Source organism: Grus americana, chromosome 2 (genome assembly GCF_028858705.1).
Source record: "Grus americana isolate bGruAme1 chromosome 2, bGruAme1.mat, whole genome shotgun sequence".
NCBI lineage: Eukaryota > Metazoa > Chordata > Aves > Gruiformes > Gruidae > Grus > Grus americana.
In genome coordinates, this window is record NC_072853.1 from 96,449,503 (window position 1) to 96,465,594 (window position 16,092).

At 42.7% G+C, this 16,092-nt stretch overlaps 1 protein-coding gene across 3 annotated transcripts in view; it reads right to left on the reverse strand.

Moving 5' to 3' along the window:
- Nucleotides 1–513: 513 nt before the first annotated feature.
- Nucleotides 514–16,092, reverse strand: part of ELOVL2 (ELOVL fatty acid elongase 2) — a 54,897-nt gene continuing 39,318 nt past the window's right edge. For 2 of the 3 annotated variants that reach the window (XM_054818068.1, XM_054818070.1), the window contains 5 exons: nucleotides 10,099–10,176; nucleotides 8,811–8,982; nucleotides 6,747–6,871; nucleotides 4,390–4,524; nucleotides 1,189–3,794 (listed from right to left, as the gene is read on the reverse strand). In XM_054818068.1, the coding sequence (XP_054674043.1) occupies nucleotides 3,666–3,794; nucleotides 4,390–4,524; nucleotides 6,747–6,871; nucleotides 8,811–8,982; nucleotides 10,099–10,176 (639 nt within the window). In that variant the 3' untranslated portion in view covers nucleotides 1,189–3,665. Of the gene's footprint in view, nucleotides 754–1,188; nucleotides 3,795–4,389; nucleotides 4,525–6,746; nucleotides 6,872–8,810; nucleotides 8,983–10,098; nucleotides 10,177–16,092 lie in introns of those variants that run through there. The other variant, XM_054818069.1, reaches the window with a different exon arrangement.

The following is a 16,092-nucleotide window of genomic DNA, read 5'->3' on the forward strand; positions in this document are numbered from 1 at the left end:
TTCCATCTTTCGGGAGATGTGTGTCAGTCAAAAGCCTCTGATAGCTGCCAAGTCTGCACAGGATTCACTGCAAACTCACATGCTCGTCAGCAGGGTTGACTGATTTGTTTACTTATTTTTGTCAGGTAGAACACCTGAATGAAATATTTTAAAGCCTTTATATAGCAGAAAGAGCAGGCACAAGAAGTTGCATTGCCAGTAAGGAAGTCTGGACTGACTGACAGGATTCCACATCTTGGCAAAAAATGGGTAAACTGGGTCATTTACCCCAGCTAAGGTATGTTTGGGTGGAGAGCTGATGTTCCGTAAACTGTATCTCCACCATGTCTCAACTGTAATGCTCCAGTAATGCTTCACTGTGCCCTCACTCTGTTGTGCACAACGAAATCTAGGGACATTTTTGATGTTGTGTGTGGGGCACTAAAGAGTGCGTTAAATGTGAATAAAAACTGGGAGTAAAACTTAATTGAGCTAATGAGTGGGATATGATGGTTGTCTTCCCGTGCAGCATTTGGAAATTTTCCTCTCAAAGTCCAGACTGCCTTTTTTTTTTTACCCATTTATAATAGATGAATCAAAAGGATCTCACCAGCCTAAATCTGCAAGACAAGAGAGCCTGGGAACACGGAGGCAGCAAAATCACGCAGGATGATTTTAACAAGTCTGTTTAGACTGAAGTTTGGGCTGAAAGTGTTTTTTCTGTCCCCTGGAGAAAGCAAACTCAGTATGAGGTACTTGCATCATCTTCTTCATCTGAAATAAAACCCAGAGAAGCAAAGGTGAGAGTCTATGTTGCCTGTAGAGCTGCTGTTAAGAAGCAGGACTGCCTGGAAGGACAGGATGTTCAGCCTGTCAAAGGAAGGTATCTCAAATAGGAACTGTAAACATGCTGGTCTGCATGCTGTAGAGAACTCTTTCCTATCAACTTAATTAGTATGTCTGCCTGTGTGGATGTAATATTCACAAGTGCCACCTGCCCAGTCAATGAGGAGGGCAGAGCACAGCCAACAGTTGTACAAAAAATACGGGAGCGTCACATCGGTGTGCGTGGAGTTGGTGTGTAAAGTTGTTTCTCGGTCTGAGGTGAACGTCCTAAGAGCTTTCTGAAAAAGTTTCACAACAAAAGTGGTCTCGCATAACTACTTCCCAGCCATTCAATGCCTTAAATAAAGGGAAGTGGAGACAGCCTGATAGTAAAATTTGTTTATTTACAGTGTTATGTATTACAGGAAAATCAGTTTAAAAATCAACGCTTCTCTTTCTTCAAAGCTGCAGCGTTTTGAAGATGTTAAGACAGATCTGAAGGATTTAAAACATACCTGATTCCAGCCTTCCTGGCCAGTCTGGATCTGCAAGGTGAGACCATCTTGGTTTTTTACTTCCCCCCCCACCGCCCCCCCCAGCCCTTTGAGTTTCAAGTAAGGCATTTATTTCTTTTTCTTTTGAATGAGGTTTCAACAAAACAAAAGATGATGTCTGTGGGTTTGGTTGCTGTAGAAAACTTTAATTCTTAGCATGCTGACGTTGTCCACCTTGATAGTCAAATGCATGCTTTGCCATCAAAAGGTTATGGACTCTGCTCAGCCTAAAATCCACACTGGGCCACACAACCATTTTTTGTTGCCTGCCTTAGATGAATGGTTCAGCTAGGTGCCTTGTCGAAAATGTTTGAATATTGTGGTTATTTTTGTTAGCCAGTTGATGATGATGCAGTTTAGCAGCAGGTTGCTTGCATGTACAGCCTGTGCTGCAGCATTGTGGGGATCTCAGTTTTCTGCTGGAGCAGAAGGGTTTTGTCCACATCATAACGGAGCAGTAACTGGCTGGAGACAGATGGGATCCAACAAGACTTTCAAGCACAAATTTAAACTGAACTCCAACCTGAGATGCCCTTCTCTGTGCCACTTTCTCCTCTTGCATTTGCCAGACAAAACCATCTGTTCTTCCCCCATCCTGTACCACTTCCTTAGCCCCTTCCCTTCCTATCTGCGAGCTCTGCACCTTCACTGCTCCCTGGGAAAAACCTTCCTGCCTTTGCACCTGCAGTCTCCAAGACCCCCTGATGACCAATCATCCAGAGGGGATAACTGACCTGGGAGGTGGAGAAGAATTGGAGGAGCAGGACTTGAGACAGTCGTCTCTCCATGTGGGCCCTCTGTGCTGGCTGGGCACATGGTTTGTCCCCTTCCTGCCCTGGGACCCTGCGGGGTGATGGGAGGGAGAGGACGTGGTCCCTTTACAGAGCTGCTTCAGTCCGAGGGACTTGCTGGGCTGGGGTGACTCCAAAAGGTGCTTTTGTGGAGAGAATTTATGCATACAAGGTTGGGAGAGACCAGAACTACTTCACTGTGAAAAAGGGAGAGGGGAAAAAAAAAAAAGCCGTGTCCACTTTTAGTAGAAATTTTGAAGGGGGCTAAATGGGAAAAGGGTGAGGTGTGGATCCCCAAAGCTAACCTTGGGTTCTCTTCACTTAAGAGTGAAGTGAGAGGTAAACGCAACTAACTGAAGCAGAGATGATGGTGACTTGCTGTTGAGACACACGCCCTTACAGCTGCAGATGGCAAATATCTCCTTGCCTTTCCTACAGAGGATTGTGCCTCAGTCCCATCTGTTTCTCCAGTCAGAGACCACCTAGCATGGAAATTGCCGTATAATGTGCTTTGCTCATTGCTAAATTAACTTTTAAGATTTTCTGCATCTTCTAGTCTATTAATACTTGGCATGCCAGTTTGTTTCACATTAGCAGTGTTTGTATAGGATTAACTTTGTGCGTGTTTACACTCAAAGGATTTATCTTCATTAAGTTGCTGAGCTCCCATTTCTTTCAAAATCCATTTAGTCAGAACTGTATTAATTTAGCACACCAAAAGTGACTTGCTTTGCTCTGACTAGAGCTCAAAACCCCATATCGTTGTGTAATATCATGTTTTCTAAACGCCATCCTGGGCAGCCCCAGATCCTACCAGACCAGCCCTCTGAAATAGCAAGCTCCTGCCAGGCTTCGTGGTGTTTGAGTCAGTGAGCACGGTGCATGTCTGTCTGCAGACTCTGGGATGGTGCACCTGGGCTCTGCTCTCTTTTACGTCCCTTCTCAGGGCTCCCACTGGTCCAAAGGGACGGCTGTACTTTGCTGGTGTCCGTGGGAGGGGAGCGTGCTTTGGGAAACAGTCAGGAAGAAGCAGAGAAGGGGTATGGTGATGGAAAAGGTATGATTCTCACCTTTGTCTCCCCATTCCTCTTCCTGACCTTGGCTGCAGTTTAGCTGGATGTTGGGCGCACTGCGAAGCCTTGCCTCAAGACCTCTCGCGTGCACAGAAAGTGATCGCTGCATTAGTCCGAACAGAGTCCTAACCTTTTGAAGGCATTGATGGATTTATCCATCAAGTGTTTTATAAGGCGTTTTTGTGCCAGCGTTAGAGATGAGAAAGGTTTTCTTTTTCGTACGAGAAATATCTTGGCCGCCTTTGTTCTGATGGTGATCTCTGACAGGACAAGTAATTCTACTCGTTTTGTTAAAACCTAAATAGCAGTACATTAATAATAAGTGTATGGTACAAAGAACTGATAAATGTAATCAAATAGGTTTTAAACTAAAGCTTGTAATTCAGTCTTTTTTCATCTTTATTTTTTTTTTTAGAAAAAAAAAATCATAGGAAATATTATACTTATTGTGCTTTCTTATTGTTCAGGAATCCATTGGCAGCAGCAAAGTAGTCCTTATGGAAACCGTTCTTGATTTCTGTTGTGACGGGCGTTTCCTTTATAGCTGTTCTTGAAGGTGCTTTCCGGTATGTCTATAAAAGAAAAATACCAAGTAAATACTTGGGTTTATTTAGTGCCCCCCAAACACTACTTAAGTTTAACTGTAAAATGGAGCCGTCTGGTGTTTGTTGATGCAGATGTACATATTTGCTTCAGACTGTGTTAAGGGAACTGTATTACTTTCACTGCTGTGGGTGATACTACCTTACTAGAATTACTGTAATACTTCTTGATGTCAAAAGACATTTTAAGCCCTTTTCACTAGAAGCTCTATGTATGCAGTCCCTGCTAAAAAAAGATTGAAATTATGCAAAGACATAGCCCCTTGTTTCTTTTTTCAAGGAGGGAGGAAGACTCAAAGTTGCTCAACAGAGCAAATTCAGATCTCCTAAGTCCTGAATGTGGTACCTGACTTGCAGTGTAGAAGAGATGAACTGCAATGGGGAGGTCATTACTGAATAACTGTCTCTTGCAGATGTTACTGCATCTGTCCTTCTTAACTGGCATGTATATATTTGAATACGAACATAAGTGCTGATGCTCATCCTACATGTGAGTTCATCAAGACTACTGTCCAAAAAGTTCTTCCCCTGCCCCTTGTCAGAAAGCTCTTGGAAGACTGCTTACCTTAATGTAGAAGTTTATGAAGAGAATCACCAGTGTGGCCATGTAGGAGGACTGGAACATGAGGCAGCCAAATGGGAATCCGCATGGCTTCACAGCTGCGCTGAGTGTGTGCACGATAGTGAGCAGAAACTGGATCTGTGGAGGAAAGATCGTGCGTATTTGCTGAGCAAGGGTTCGTGCTAGCTAAATCGGATATGACAATGACACCTAGTCTTGGTTTTGAAAGTTTGAGTACTCTTGAAAACGATCCTTTCTGAACCTGTGAATGTATTGTGAGGGTTAAGTTAAAATGATGCTCTTATGAAATTATAAAAAACTTTTAAGGGGTCAGATTTCTAAAAATATGAGTTTATAGGCCTAGTTGGCAAAATGAAAGTTCTTTTATTTTAATAGGGGTTGTTCTATCTTTCAGACAGTCTCGTGCCAGGTACAACGTTATCTTTATTACTGGTATGAAACTTGAGAAAACTCTGAAGGCTCCAGTCAATAGCTTTAGAAGTCTGAACTGAATATGGAAATCCCGGGTCCGAGGAGAATTTTGTCGGCGTTTGCATTAAAGGAGTTAAGATGGGGACAAATTAAGCAAAAATGAGCTGGAGAAGGAATTGCAGAAGGCTGTCTGCATTTTGGACTGAGAACCACGGCTTGTGCTGGTGCATCTGATTCTCTGCAGCCAGTTGAGCGTGCCCTCGCTCCAGCATGCTGGGGCGCATTTCAAACAGGGCAGTGAACCTGAACCGCGGGGATGGTCTCAGCTCAGAGAAGAACCATTTGCTAAAGGCGTTTTTGAGCTCTCTGCAAACATCTGAACTCCCAAATAATACGAATAGGCTCTAAGATAAAAGTGAAATGAACTTTATTTCACATCAATCCTTGTCTTGTTGAAAGAAGCTTTTGATGTGGCTCAGCTCTTTGGGTACAGCAGCTGCTGGAGTAGGCTTCAAGAAGTCGGAAAACTTCTGTCCTGTCTAAGAGTCTGTGTATGTCACTTTGCATTTTGTAGTTGTACCACAGTGTGGTGGGTTAACCTCGGTTGGCTGCTGGGTGCCCACCCACCTGCTCTCTCACTCCTCCTCAGTGGAGTAGTGGGAGAAAATATGAAAAATATGTGGGTTGAGATAAGGGCAGGAAGGGTAATTGGTAAAACTTACCAATTACCGTCACAGGCAAAACAGACTTGACTTCAGGAAGATTGATTTAATTCATTGCCAATTAATAACAGAAGGATAGTGAGAAATACAACTAAAAACACCTTTGCCATAGCTCTTCTTTCTTCCCAGGTTCACTGCTGACTCTTCTACCTCCTTCCTTCAAGTGGTAGAACGGGATGGAGAATGGAGGTTGCAGTCAGTCCGTATTGCTTTGGCTCTGCCGGTCCTTCCTCCTCAGGCTCTTCCCCGGCTCCAGCATGGGGTCTGTCCCACGGAGACAGTCCTGCACAAACTGCTCCAATGTGGGCCCTTCTCTTGGGCTGCAGTTCTTCAAGAACTGTGCCAACATGAGTCCTTCCCGTGGGCGGCAGTTCTTGAAGAACTACTCCAGTGTTGGTCCATTCCATGGGGTACAGTCCTTCAGGAATAGATTGCTCCAGTGTGGGTCCCCTGTGGGGTCGCAGGTCCTGCCAGCAAACCTGCTCCAGCGTGGGCTCTTCTCCACAGGCTGCAGCTCCTGCCAGGAGCCCGTTTCTGTGTGGGGCTCTCCATGGGCTGTAGCTTCCTTCAGGGCATGTCCACTTGCTGCAGCGTGGGGTCCTCCACAGGCTGCACGGTGGATATCTGTTCTACTGTGGTCCTCCGTGGGCTGCAGGGGGACAGCCTGCCTCACCATGGTCTTCTCCAGGGGCTGCAGGGGAATCTCTGCCCCTCCTCCCCTCCTTCTGCTCTGACCTTGTCAGAGCTCTGTAGGGCTGTTTCTCTCGCACTTTCTCACTCCTTTCTCACAGCTGCTGTGCAGCATTTTTTGCACTTTATTAAGTATGATATCACAGAGACGCCCCCAGCTTTGCTGATGGGCTGAGCTTTGGCCAGCAGTGGGTCTGTCTTGGAGCTGACTCTGTCAGTTTTTATAACTTTTTAATCAGTCTACTTGGCATGATTAAGCAGAGTCCATTTTCCATGCAAGAGATCAAAAATAAGAGACTTATGGACTGCAGAGTTTCTGCTGCATTTCTGAGCATCATTACCTTTAAGTTGTACTAAGCCATACCAGTAACTTATTCTGCATGACAGCTTTGTTATATTTGAATTCTACTTGGCTTAATTCTGCAAATGACACTATTTATCTACCATTCACTTTGTCCTCTCCGGCATTTTGAAGGATTTCTGGTCATTAAAACTGAGATTAAAATAGATACATACCAATTGTGCTTGAGTGAGGTATTTCTTCCACCACAGATATTTGCGCATAGAAGGGATGACTGACAGTCCATAATAAGAATACATGAGCACATGGATAAAGCTATTCAAAGTGGGTCCAAAGAAACCTATTAAAATCCAACAAGGGAAACATTTTATATACCAACTGCTTAAGAAGTAAGAGCAGATATTATTGTTGGCAATGTCTCCTGCATATGGTAAGTCTTCCCTCTGTGCTTATCCTTTGCTAAAGACATTCCTGATGTGAAGAGATGCTGTCCTCGGGACAACTGACAAACTGAATGATACTTCTTACAGAGTTTTTCTCATGCTGAATATTGTATTTTCATCCCATGTTTTTAATTTTCTCCACCTTCCTTTTTGATTCTGTAGCTTACAGGCTATTGCTTTTTGTTCCTCTCCCAAATGTTATTCGCGTGAGTGTCTCCATTATCGCTGTAAGCTTTAGACGCTGCTGTGGGTGACTGCTGCTGGTAGCACAGCTTAGGGCTCTGGGAGGCACTCACTTTCCTGCTCCCTGATGCAGTAGTAAGGGCTTTACTCTGAATTAAACTAGCCTTGGGTGGCTGTGTTTGAGCTCTGCTCTCTTTTTTTTTTTTTTTTTCCAGTGGCTCTTCTGCTAGACGCAGGTTTCCCGAATTTCACCCTAGATAATATCTTGCCACTCTAATTAGCTGCACTTAATAAATACTAATTCTAGAGCAAATGAATTTCCCTCTGTACCTTACAGACTATTGAGAAGTAGCAGTACTACTATATCTGCTGTATGTTCATGGATTTGATGGCAGTGTTTGACAACTACAAGATGGTCTCACCGATTTTTTTTTTCTACTCATTAATTAATTACTGATTAATTACTTAGCTACTTATTTTTCCAGTCTGTTAATTATGATAGTGCAAAACTAGTGCAAAGTGTGGGCAATATGTTCAAACACAATTGAAAGCACAAACCTCCGCTAATTTGTTTACACCTCTGTAGAAATAGCTTGTAATTGCTATGAAATCCTTGATCTCTGCTTCTACCTATAACAGTGATTTACTTTGATTTTTGTGCTGTCTGTAAGTGCCAACAACCGTGAATTCTGGTTTTGTTCTGAAAAACACCTGCAACAAGTTGCTTTACAAAACATTACAGTGGACTGAGGTGACTCCCTTTAATAGCTCAAAGAAAGAAAACTGATTTTCTTTTCAAGTGATACAGCCAGAGGCTTCCTGTGGCATTATGAAGACATGGAAAAATGTGCATATTGAGAGAGACCCTGAAGTAGTTCTCTGCTGTTTGGACTTACTGGTACAGTGCCACAGGCTGGTCACTTGGCATTTGTATATCTTCCTCGTCTCAACAGGGGAGATGATGACAATTACAACATCCTCCTAAGATCCAAGTCATTTAGAGACTACTGTTGTGAAATATATTGACCCCAAAATATAATAATGCAAAGGATGCTGCTGTTTTTCCTATTTCAATATGAAATGTAAGACCCTATTGATCAGCTCGAGCTGACTAGTAGCTCTACTACTTGAATGAGATGTATTCTCATTTAAAACAAAACAAACTGGTGTTTTAATTAGCAATTATGTAAGTAAAGCATCTTGCTCTAAAGCAGAATGTCAGATAGATGCATATGGGAGTCAAACTTGTAAAAATGCCATTGAGTTCATTTGTCACGATTGACGCTGGCTTTACTAGGGTCATGATTTCATCCTACATCTGCTTTTGCAGTAGGTCTTGTATGTGGGGTCACTCTTGTGTACCACTCAGTAGTGTTATCCTGCCTAAAAGTGGTTTGAAGAGAAGTAAATATGACAGATTGTGGCAGCTAAGTGGAAAATCTAGGGCCTAACGCTCAGATGTTTTTGGCCTGAACTTTTAACCATGCTTTTAATTTTGCTGCGGTCTACAGTTGTTCAGCAGTTCTGGAAGGCTATGAGCCTTAAAGGTGCTATCGCACAGCCCAGTGACAGATTTGCTTTGCATGGTGATGCGATTCCCCTCCAGCAGCAGGCGACTTACACCCCGGGGTGATGAAGCAAACAGAGACTTACTTTGCCCACAAGGTATCCAGTTCAGAACACACCACCAAATGTTAAACATAGTGGCATGGTGATACACGTGAAGGAAGGTGATCTGGCTGCTTTTCTTTCTCAGTACAAAGAAGATAGTGTCCATGAATTCAATTACTTTGGAAAAATAATACCACCACAGCACCTTGGCTACCTGTACAAGCAAGAACAAAGGAGCAGGAGATGAATATCTGTCCATAAAAGGGTTTAAATATTGCTGTACTTCATCTGTCCCTAGGCATGCAAATTCCCAAAAGGCATTAATGTCCTATTGAAGGAGGAGCACAAGCTCTGGCTTCAATTTTATTTCCCTGTTGAATGAAGCAGTTTAGAAAAAATGCATAATTTTTAATGTGATTTTATATATATTTCTTAAATTACATTTAGATAATTATAAACTTTGAGGAAGGGTTTTCTAATTGTTCTATTTTTTCATCAAAGATACAGTTGTACGGGGGGGGGTTGTGTTTTTAAGGGTGCTACCATTTATACTTTCTTGGCACTGAACAGATTTTGCTGGCAGCTGCTTCTTTTTAAATAAATAATCCAAACTTGACACTGATCAGAATAGAATAGACCTTCCTCTAGAGTTCAGACACTTTATCAGAGCTGAGGATATGTCCCAGGACAGTTCAAGACAGTTAAAACAGAAAGGGGAAAACATCTTGTTGATGGGAAAAGGTATTTAACTGACTTTTTCCTTGCCAAAACACAGATAAATTTTGAGGATTGGTGAAAATTGTAAAAGTTAACTGATCTTTCTGCCCTTCAGCTCTAATGTTATCTGGAAAACAAACCTGACATGGGGAATAGCAGAGTTAATACATGGAATTACTGTGATGCAGAAGTAAGGGTTGAAATTAGAGATGAACCAAGCCAGTACAACATCTCTGCAGTTTTCCAATGTTTAGAGTTGGGCTTAAATAAATTTACAGCTGGAGCCCGGCAAGTGTTACATTTTAGATGACTGATTTTTCTCCCAATTTCTTTAATGATTCATATTCTGTTTGAATAGCCAGACAACACTGTTTTGATCACACATCTTGATATACGGCTTTTCAAAATGCTGCCTGTTGTGCTTCCTACAGCAAGGATGCATCTGTAGTTAATCAGAAAGATAACACTTCTTGTTTGCTACCAGCTGTTAGGCAGCTTGATGAAAACCCTCGTGTTAAGGATGTTATTGATGACACGTTTATAACCGCCGCGAGCGCAGAAGCGTAGCAGCGGGGAGGCGGCGGGAAGGACTGCCGCGGATGCTGTGTCTCACCCGGATGTCGGCCTCCCCTGCGCTGTGGAGGTTCTGGCACTGCAAGTTGTATCCTCCTTCCCACGTGGCAAGGATGAGCTGGAACAGAAAACGGAGTGGTTATGTTCGTGAACAGACGTAGCTGTTTTTACCCCTGCAGTTGTTCTGTGTTTATTGGGGAAAAAAGCAGCACAGAAGTACAGTAGGTTCCCACTCCTTCTGTGAACTGATGCTCTTAAACCAGACAACTTGCTAATTTCTGTTTTGAGATAGGAAAGGCATCAGGTTGCGCTGGAGAGATGCACTGAAATGGTACATCTCTTACATTTCTCTGGCTTTACAGCCTTCAAGGCATCCATTAAAATCTCTTTTAACTTAGTGCAGTGATCCTTATTGCAAAGCTCATGCTTGAATATTGTATTTCTGTCTTGAAGCACTATCAAGAGAGCTTAACGCAGCTGCTTGTACAAAACTGTCCTTGAGAAAAATTCCCCGATGCCAAGCAAGCAAACAGATGGCAAATACAAAGTAGTGCAATGGGAGAAATATTTCCAAACGCCATACGTGTCTCTCTTTACCCTATGCTGTTAAATGCAGGAGGAAGCAAAGGCGAGCGGGTGTAGTGCTGAATGCAGAAATGAATAGACGCACAATTAATTGCTTTGATTTAGCATGTGTCATGCTGGGAAGCAGACAAAGCAACAAAATGTCAGGTTACCACACTGTAACGGAGCAGAAGGATTCTGGCAAGCCATGTGGTGGCTTTTGATGTGGAATATTTTTGTAGTAATGACCACCTAAAGCATTCAGCAGCCCTTTTGGAATAGGGAGCATAATCTGCTCTCTGTAAATGCTACGTGTAGTCCACTGATTTTTTTTGAAAAAAGTTTTGCTTATTCTTGAACGTGTGAAAAGTGGTTTTTGGGGCCAAACTGAGCAATTCATGTTCTGGGGTCTGTCTCCCTCTCTACAGAGGATGCAGTGAGTAAGGGTAGAAGTACATCAAAGGGTTACATTGTAAGCAGAGTTGCAAGATGCTTTGAGAAGTGGGCTGCTTGCAACTCTGGCACTACGTTCCCAGGGAAGGTGTGTATTGGCGTCTATATGGACTTTCCCCTCTGCTTCAGACTGAAAAATAGCCTCCTGTGCTGAATGCGTGACAACATACATAAAAGTGAAGTAGAGAGATTCTCAGTAATCAAAATTAATTCATTCCTAGAATAAATGAATAATATTGGCAATAACAACTTTATCTAGAGAATTAGCAAATAGTCCAGAACGCTGCTTATAAATTCCCATTAAAAACCAATAAAACCTAGAGAGCCAAGGTTGTCTATTCTTCTTCTTCTGAATTGCAATTCTGTGATTGTCCCTGTAATTCCACCATATATGGTGTATGTGGCCAAAATAATCAATAGTGAATCTTCTGGATTGCAGAGAGAGAGATGGAGACAAACAATGAGTGTTTTGCAGATCACTACTATAGAACGACTGAAACAAACCCACTCCTTTTTCGGAACAGCCCGTGTTTCGGTGGATTTGCCTACAGTGTGTGCGAGAGATCACCAAACAGGGTAAGACCGGGCTCTAAAAGCAGGGGAAACAACAAAAACCCAGCTAGGGCTCCCCAAACAAATGCTTAGTGCAGCTGAGCTCAGAACTCGTCTTGCCAAGCTGGCCCCTGCCCGGGTGCTGTGCCTGCAGGCACGCAGGGCCGGGGCGCGTGGGCTCCTCTCCTCTCCCCGCTGGGGCGGGCAGGGGGGCACGGCTCGTGCCTCTCCAACCAACTTAACCTCCAGAGGGGCTGAAGAGAAAGGAGTGAAAACTCCTTGAGAAAAGCAAGTTATGCCGCTTCATTTCCCTATTATCTTTCAAAAAGCGGCTGAGTGGAAAAGGGGTAATTTCTGTTCTGAGCAGGGGGCAGAGGGGATGCAGGTCCCCAGCTGCCCCTCCTGGGCCGTGTCCTCGGTCCCCCAGACCTGTGCCTGCGCTGCAGCTGGCGGTAGGCAGCAGCTTCGTGACGGATGGGGAGATGTTACTGCACGGTTGCTTTTCTGGGCACTCTCCTTGCCTGCCTTGTGCACTCTCCCGCCTGGGATTTTCTCTCCAAGTGAGAGGTGACTGAGCGATTCACAAACTGAGACTTTTGGAATAGGCAGGTACGGCACTGTTGACAGGCTGTTGTTAAAGATTTGCTCTCAACTCTGTCTCATTACTTAAGAAACACTGAAGAAAATTTAACGGTCATCTTGTTCTTGGTTGGGAGCAGTATGGTCAAACAGTGCTGGAGCATCAGGAGCTCATCTGGAGGCAGCATCCTGGATGCCAGCAGGCTGCAGCGGTGACGCCTGGGAGCTTTGGTAAGGCTTGGCCTTAAACACGAGCATCAACGGCTCTGACAGAAGAAACCTCTGCAACTAGTTCTGCTAATAGAAGCAGGAAGTAAATGATATTACCTCTTGCTACTTTATTTTTTCTTGGTCGACTATAATGAAATCCTTATTTGCTTTATTGGTGGGAAGTGGTGGTGGTGGGACCATCCCTAGCCCTTGTGATTGTGGGGAGTTGAAATCATGACCCACAAAACATCAAAACCCTAAAAACAAATGAAAGAGAACAGGCAACTCCTTTTCCCTTCTCGTACAAGATAGTATCATAGACTAGGAAGGACCCTTTATCCAGATTTTACTGAGGAACTATGAATTGCCACTGTAAATCCACTCTATTGTTTTGTTAAGGCAAGAGGTAATGTTTACATGTTATTATAGTAATATTTTACACACTGTTTTGTAATTTAGCTCTATGATATGCCCATAATGATTTTTATCTGTAGCTCTTAAACAATTTTATCTTATGAGAGGTAGGCAATTTTAATCATTTTGTTCCAAGGTTAATTAAAACAACTTCATCTGATTGACTCTATTGCATTCTATATCTGTAAATTCATACCTTTCCTATGCTAGAGTTGGTCAAACTTTTTCATTTCTCTTTTAATGCATCTTTGGGAATTTGTTTTTTTTTCAGGTTTCAACTGCAGACACACTTTACTCTTTCAGTCTTTTTTCCTCTTCCCTTAACTAACTCATTTTTTGCTTTGCTGAAGATACCTAACCTCGTAAAATCTTCTGCTACAATAAGTGAAACGTTGGTTCACAGAAATTTGTTGTAAAAATTTGCTATTTTAAATCCTTTGGTTAGACTGTTTTACAAATGCTCCAACTTGCATAAGATTATGATAGACTGATTTTCAAAAAAATCTCTTTTTTTGTTTATATGTTGGATTTTTTTGGTGTGCTATAGGTTTGGGAACTTTCCTGCTGGTGGTGTATTGAACTGGCCTGCTTGGTTGTATCTCAAGATTTATTTTTCTTCAAGGATTCCATTCATAGCTCTTATGTTGAAAAATGAGATGAGAAAATCCTTAAAGGCTCAGAAATAAAATAAATAATTATTTCTTTTCAATATCACAAATTTTTAACTTGGCGTTTAAGATATCTGCAACTCATCACAATTGTTCAGCATGCAAACGGAGAGCAAGGTTTGGGGTAAGAACACCACTGTCTGACTACAGGGTTTTCTTTAACTTGCTCTTTTTGTTCATTCTTCCGTGATTCTGTATAATCCGGATTTGCAGATGATACTGTGTGCCTATTCCCCAGTCATTTGACTTGGCAGAAGATTTCCCTCTGATTTGTGTCTGTTTCAAGAGCCAGCAGCTTAGAGCGAAGGTCTGTGTTGACTGTCTTTAACCTTGTTCTTCCACGTCAGCTGTTCTGCAGCTCAACATTTCTATTTTCTGTTGTAGGTGCCTCATGCATTGCTGGGTCTCCTTTAGGGAAAAGGAGAGAATACGCTTTGAGTTTTGACGGCTCTACTTTGCAAGCTAACTTTCAAGATTTCTGGATAACTCACTGATAAAAAAATCAATGGGGAAAGTGGGAAGGCAGAAACTATTTTTTTGGGGGGGATCCTGGTGATCCTAGGCCATGACTTGCATGTGGGCTATCGATGGATGAGGAAGGTAAGCAGCTTACCCAACGGTGCCAAATGAGCCAGCTGTGTATCTGGAACAGAAACTGCTACCGTGACATGAGACGTTCAGTCACTAGGTGTCTTCTCTGACACAAAACTAATACACTACTTCTACTGTTTCAGTGACGTTCTCTTTTACACACTGAGCACTCTGCAGAGCTGATGGTGGTGTTAATCGTGCAGAGATGGTGCAAGTGCAGGATGTATTAAAGCGATGAGAAACCCCCTTTCTCTTTCAAAATACAAATTCTCTCTCTCTAGAAAACAATTCTTTGAATGCTTTGCATTCTTGGCAACCTATCCTGAAAATAATATTAACGCATGCATTGTCTGAAGCTATTTAGAAAAACAAATCACGTAAAGAGGAAAGTTCTGCCTTGTGAAAAATTTCTACTAAGTAGCAGCATCCTGTTATTAGTCAAATTTATTTTCATATTTTGCTGTTTCTCTAACGTTCTTAACAGATTCCAGTTGTTACACCAACAAATGACCATTACTCATCTGGTCAAATATAAACAGCACAAGGATTCACAACACTTGCTTCACTGCAGACATCTAACTTTTGGCGCTTTTTTTTTTTTTTTTTTAAAGGAGGCTGGGGGGGAGGGCAGGAGGTGCCAGGAGATGGTGCCAAAGCCTCTCACCTTGCTGAGTAGCAGACTAAGCACCAACAGCTGGGACCCAGGGGCCTGTGTCCTGCTCGTTTCAGCCTCAAAAATCCTACAGCTGTAGCTTGTTCCTGCATCTGTCTTCTACAGTAGGTAGGCTAGAAAGGAATGTAATTTTTCTGAATGGATAACTGCAGTTTCTCTGTGCTCTTTGAGTTGTGGAGAGAGCTCTGTGCATGTTGGGCTTTCTCAGAAAATGCCTGGAAGCAACAAGGTATTCTCCTTTGTGGCAGGGCAGGAGAAAGAGTGTGAGGCACCACCACCTGGGAGATGAGCAAGCCTTGTAAGGCATTTGGAATATTTTCTGTTTACCTGGAGAAGAGGGTTGGCATTTGCAGTCTCAAGGAAATGCACAGATCTTTCGCATCACACCCACCCTTATAATAGTTTGGTTCATTTATTGTAATATTTATACCTCCATTCACTGTTTATTTTCACCAAGATTTTAGCTCCTAGTTATAATTCCCAAATCAACGCTATAGTAAAGCTTTGCATGTGCTGCTTTACCCTCCAGAAGGATCCCCTTTGATTTCTGGTTCATGACTCTCATCTCCAGCTCGATCTGCCTTGATTTTTCCCGATCAGAGCCATCCTAAATAGGTTTCTGAAACACTTTAGTATCTTTGAAACAGTTCAGAAGGGGAAGACAAACCCAAATATTGGAAATAGTATTCAAATAATTGGAATTCCTCTCAAAAGTTCAGAGCGGGAGTTCTGGGTGATGCTCCTAGTCACGTGGTTTAGTTTTAGGTAGTCCTGCGAGGAGCAGGGAGTTGGACTCAATGATCCTTATGGGTCATATCTCCAACTTGAGATATTTATGATTCTATGATAAGTACTAGTGTTCTTGTGGCAAAAAAACAGAGCAAGAAGCCTCTTGTCATTATGATGTATATGATGTTTTTACTGGGTTTTCTGTGGGCCTTTAGCCCTCAAGCCAGTTATAACATCTTGATCTGACCACTGTCCTCAAGCAATGGAGGCCTTGCTGAACTAAGGAGACTGATCTATGTAGTGGAAAGAAGGGTCTAACTTGCAGTGCTTTGAATCACCTATTTGCTTTGGCTGTAGGAGGAGATTTTTGTTAGTCCTTGTGAATAGCAACTCCTCTCTCGATCTCTAGACTTGGACAAAATAGTCCTAAAGCAGTTACGTGCACATCAGATCCCAAGGAAAAGGAGTCCAAGCAAAGGCTCAGTTCAGTGTCTCAGGAAGGAGAGAGGAATGACTTGGTTTTCTTTGCATTTTTTAAGTGAATTTTAGAATGAAATGCGTTAAAAGATTATCAGTGTCTAAAAACAGAAGCCAGATATTA